General features: G+C 47.9%; 1 protein-coding gene across 1 annotated transcript in view; it reads left to right on the top strand.

Moving 5' to 3' along the window:
• Nucleotides 1–4,996: 4,996 nt before the first annotated feature.
• The window catches only part of CCDC180 (coiled-coil domain containing 180), a gene marked incomplete at its 5' end in the record, with an annotated part of 77,589 nt that continues 77,124 nt past the window's right edge, over nucleotides 4,997–5,461 (top strand). The window contains one exon of the mRNA XM_015411272.1: nucleotides 4,997–5,091. Within this exon, the coding sequence (XP_015266758.1) occupies nucleotides 4,997–5,091 (95 nt within the window). The remainder of the gene's footprint in view (nucleotides 5,092–5,461) is intronic.

Genomic DNA, 5,461 nt, shown 5'->3' with positions numbered 1-5,461 from the left:
TCCCTTGCTCGAAAGCCAGTCGAGTCTGACTCTAGGGTTGCGGTGCTCATCTCCGTTTCAAAGCCGAAGAGCCAGCGCTGTCCGAAGACGTTTCCGTGGTCATGTGGCCGGCATGAGTAAACACCAAGGTGCACGGAACGCTGTTACTTTCCCACCGAAGTGGTACCTACTTATCTACTTGCAATTTCTTGCTTTCGAACTGCTAGGTTGGCAGGAGCTGGAAGTAGAGACGGGAGCTCACTCCATCATGCGGCACACTCGGGTCTCGAACTGCTGAACGACCGACCTTCCACAGCCCGCAGTTCAGCGTCTTAACCACTCGAGCCACCCCCCTCCCCCTGTAGGCTCTGCTTGAAGGGCTCATGGAGTCCCAACCGCTGTAGTCCCCGATGGCCAAGTCAGGGTGTGTTTTGGGGGGGTGGGGTGGGGGAGGGCGAAATACAAATTGTCCTGACTGTTTATTTGCAGGTGCTCATTTGCACAAATGAATGCAAACTGGAAGTTGTTCAGAGACCCAGAAGTACCTATGGCACAGGCCACCAGAGCTGGCATCCAGGCTTGCCAAGGAGGCTGCAATTATGCCTCCTGTTGCCAGGTCTTCCTGGGTGTGTGTGTGTGTGTGTTTGTTGTGTTGTTGTTTTTTGCCAGCTCCAGGCTGGGAAACCTGGACATTTGAGGGCGGAGCCTGGGGAGGACAGGGACCCCAGTGGGGCACAATGCCACAGTGCCCCACCACCCTCCAGAGCAGTCATTTTCTCCAGCCTGGGGAACTCATTTCTGTAGTCTGGAGATTAGTTGTAATTCGGGGGGTACCCAGGTCCCACCTGGAGGCTGGCATCCCCATTAAGCCCACATTCCTTATAGCAGTGGTGGCGAACCTATGGCACGGGTGCCAGAGGTGGCACTCAGAGCCCTCTCTGCGGGCACACGTGCCATCGCCCCAGCCAGGCCCAGACCGTCATTAAAGTGTCGAATTCTCTGCCAAATAATGTTAAGTAAATGAAAGCATTTGGGATTGCTTTCCTTACTTTGTTTGGATCATCTTAAGTTGATGTATGAGTTACTTTTTTCTAAAGTAAAACCTGAGTATTCGGGTTAAATTGCCGTGTTGGCACTTTGCGATCAATAAGTGGGTTTTGGGTCACAGTTTGGGTACTCGGTCTCTAAAAGGTTCGCCATCACTGCCTTATAGTGTGACTCACTCTCTAAGTAAGATTGGGGGGGGGGGTCAGCCTGAAAGGCAGTAGTAATCCTAAGGATGCCTGATGGTGCACCTTTCAGTAGGAGGAGGAGGGAGGAGGAGATTGGATTTATACCCCGCCCTTCACTACCCAAAGGTGTCTCAGAGCGGCTTACAAACTCCTTTCCCTTCCCCTCCCCACAACAGACACCCTGTGAGGTGGGTGGGGCTGAGAGAGCTCTGGCAGAAACTGCTGTTTTTTCAAGAACAGCTCTTATCAGAACTACGGCTTGCCCAAGGTCATCCAGCCAAGTGCAAGTGGAGGAGTGGGGAATCAAACCCGGTTCTCCCAGATTAGAGTCCGCACACTCAACCACGACACCAAACTGGCTCCACTACACCAAACAGCACATACGTCTGAATAAAGCTGCAGATCCACAGAAGCTCCTAGCTCAGAACAAGTCTTCCTTGTTGGACCTCAGCTGTTTGTGAGACCTCTTAAGAGAAGATAATAGGTTTTTCATTGGGACCCACCCCAGGTAGAGAGCCAACCTTTGAGTTCTACAGAACTCTTCCTCAGGCTGGATGCTCAGAGCCAAAAAAAGGCGTGAAGGTGAGGGTGGAAAAAACAAATGATTCAGGGAAATGGGGTTTGTTGCCTTTTTGAAATGGAGAACAGGAGGTGTTGCAGACTTAATTGGATGATGGTACTGCAGAACGCAAAACAAAATTCAAGAGGCACCAGAATCTTCTGGAGTAAAGAAACAAAAATTCACCAGACTCTTTTTGGGAAAAGCCCAGTGGTTGTTCATGGATTTCTGATAAAACCTCCTTCCTATATTCCACACACGCTTTGGTTAAAGGAGGGATCCTGGATCTGCAAAACTTGAAGCTGCTATTTTAAAAAATCTATATCTTCAGTAGCCCTCCTGTCATCTGTTTGCTACCTCACCCTGATTTATAGCATGCTTAACTCCTGAAATGCATATGTATTCATTCAATAATTTAATTATTTCTTTTTTGTCTTTTAACAGCTCCTCTTCGGTTGATCCAGAAAAAAATTCTGTCCTCAGTTAATTGAGAGCGAAGGAGTGCTGTGCAACATGACCTTAGTGGGTGTGTCACGTGTGGTCCCCAGTGGGAAAATCTACCGCCAGATCTTTGATGATGAGGTAGAGAAGTAGCAGATGCTAAAAGAGCCGATTCAGAAAGAGGCTCTTGCATAGTCATAGGGTCAATCTGTGTGACACCTCTTTTCTTGGCAGAGATTTCAGGGCCTTTTATCATTTGCTTGGCTGCTGGAAGAGAGTCAGCAAACACAGCTTCCTTCCTTCTTTCCTTCATTCCCAGCAGTCTAATGCAAGGAAAAGCGGGTGATACTTTTCTTGAGAAACAGAGACAATACTAGGAAACACAATACTTTTTCTGTCTTGGAAGGGTGCTAAAGCATAGGTGCAAGCTCGTGGGATAGGGTGGGGTATAAATTAAATAAATAAATAATAATAAAAGAGAAAATGGAAGGACCTTGCTACCACTCGGTCTCTGTTTCTCGCGTTTAAAATGGGGCTGTTAGTGGCCCATCTCATAAGAACGTAAGAGAAGCCAGTGTTGGATCAGGCCAGTGGCCCATCCAGTCCAACACTCTGTCACACAGTGGCCAAAAATACCAGGTGCCATCAGGAGGTCCAGCAGTGGGGCCAGGACACCAGAAGCCCTCCCACTGTTGCCCCCACCCCCAAGCACCAAGAAGACAGAGCATCACTTGCCCCAGACCAAGAGTTCCTATCTATACCTTAAGAACACAAGAGATGCCAATGTCGGATCAGGCCAAAGGCCCCTCCAGTCCAACACTCTGTCACACAGTGGCCAAAAATACCAGGTCCCCTCAGGAGGTCCAGCAGTGGGGCCAGGGCACCAGAAGCCCTCCCACTGTTGCCCCCCCCCCAAGCACCAAGAATACAGTGCATCACTTGCCCCAGACTGAGAGTTCCTATCTATACCTTGTGGCTCATAGCCACTGAGGCTTCTTATGCAAGCAGACCACATTAAGGTCTCTAAAGCATTTGGTAAATTAAAGGTGCTTTATAATGCACAATGAAATTGGCATGTTTTACTGCTCCTGTTCTTTCAGTGCCGAGATTAAGCAGGTGAAACATTTCCTGGAGAAGAGAGGTAGTAATAGGAAACCTTCATTTCTTTAATATCTGAACATCATACCGCTTTTAAAGGTACAGGACCATGGCTAGTAACAAAAGTTGGCAAACCTAATACATTTTAATTTTCAAAGGATTATCTTCTGTCTAGAAGGGTATACTGCAACTTCTCCCCCCACTATCATTTGCCCGGGTGTGTGTGTGTGTGGAGTGAAGACAAGGGCTGTCTCTTTGCTTCTCTTTTTTGCCTTCCAAGGTTAATAAGAGCACTGGAGACGGGGAGTGTCAGTTTGACTGGTGGAACTGCTTGGGCAGAACCCCTTGCCCACGTGCCACGCCCACAGTCGCATTCTCCCCTGTGGCTTCTAGTCTCCTCTTTTTAAATGCTTAAAATGTTAAGATTCTGTTCATGAATCTTCCAGCAGTTTATCTCTTCAAGGTGCTTAACTTGGCTGGGCTCGTGCTCTGTTTTTGTAGCAAGCATAAGTGTTGGGGAAAGCAGGAGTGCAGGATTCCAACCCCACCCGGCTCTATAAGGGAGGGGAATGAAACTGGCAGCAGGACCCCGTAGTTTTAGAGAGTGACAAGAAGAAGAAGAGATTGGATTTATACCCCCTGCCCTTCACTACCCAAAGGAGTCTCAGAGCGGCTTACAAACTCCTTCCCCTTCCCCTCCCCACAACAGACACCCTGTGAGGTAGGTGGGGCTGAGACAGCTCTTGACAGAAACTGCTCTTTTCCAAGAACAGCTCTTATCAGAGCTATGGCTTGCCCAAGGCCATCCAGCCAGGTGCAAGTGGAGGAGTGGGGAATCAAACCCGGTCCTCCCAGATTAGAGTCCGCGCACTTAACCACGACACCAAACCGGGAACTGTTCCAAAGTAGCTCTTATTTATTGAAGTACAAATCCAGAAGTACAAAATATTCAAGCAAACAGCAATTTCAGTATTCATCATATTAGAAGATATAAAAAGCCAATACTTTTAAACAAAGAGTGCACTTATATTTTATTTAGGAATATGCATTCTGGCCATCGGTCAGGACCTAACAATGGAGGTGTCGGCAGAGAGCCCTGAACAGTGGCAGACACTGACATTATATAGAAGAGAAATCCAGAGTAGCTGTCAATTAAGAAATTACAAAACCCAAATCTTTCCCCTCGCTGACTAGAGGAACTCTCCTCAGAGTTAACTTGTGATCTTCTAGGTTAGAAACACCCAGCGCCCTCCCTGTGTCAAGACAGGATTCTGGAGCCACACATCCTGATATCTCAATTGTTTTGACTTCCAGGCTGAACTCAGAAAAGTAAACGGCTCTTTTAGAATAGAGCGCATTTTCAGAAGAGACGGCACCGTCACGCCCGAGAGGCATATAACAATAGAGGCATATAACAGTAGCTAATCCTCACGCAAATCCTTATGGGAGAGAGAACCAAACAGAGTGGCGTAAGCTAATTCAGGCTGCTTTACAGAAATGCCCAGTCTTGCTTATAATTCTGCCACAATAAGTGCACCCTCTTTCCCACTAAGAACATTTCTATCATTTCTGTTTTGGCTTTGGCAAGATAAACCTTGTCCGTACCCTCGGGGAGGCAAGAAGCAAACTAGCCCAGCACAAGCTGCCGCAGAATCCAGGGAAGATCCCCTTGGTGAGGCATGTGGAGAGATACGCCAGCAATGGGTTTCTATCAGACCGTCAGCAGATGTGGGTCGATGGAATGCCCAACGACGACTTCACTGAAAACCCCGTGTTGTACAAGTAAGGAGCGACAAGCGTAGGTAACTTTGCAGCGTGGGTCTGGGCACCACCAGTTTTCCCTATTGTATGCTTGTAAATTATACGAAACATACACTCAAATATGCAAGGGAAACTGAACTCAGTAACACTGTAAGCTAGTGTGAAGTGTCTGGAGTACTGCAGTGAAAGAATCAAGAAAATATCTTGTTGAGTACATGAGAAACTGCAAGTTAAAACACTTGTGACAGTAGTTGGCAACTGCAGAGTTCAGGGAGTGTAGGACTACCTTTGATGACGTCACGACCTGGTGTTCATAATTTCCATCTATAGGGGGGGGGGGTCTGGGCCGGGGGGGGGTGTTTCTCTGCATGGGGCTCTCTGTCCTAAACAC

The sequence above is a fragment of the Gekko japonicus genome, unplaced genomic scaffold (assembly GCF_001447785.1).
Source record: "Gekko japonicus isolate JY-2015 unplaced genomic scaffold, Gekko_japonicus_V1.1 scaffold1795, whole genome shotgun sequence".
NCBI lineage: Eukaryota > Metazoa > Chordata > Lepidosauria > Squamata > Gekkonidae > Gekko > Gekko japonicus.
Note: the sequence above shows the minus strand (reverse complement) of the source record. Positions and strands in the feature narration are given on the sequence as shown.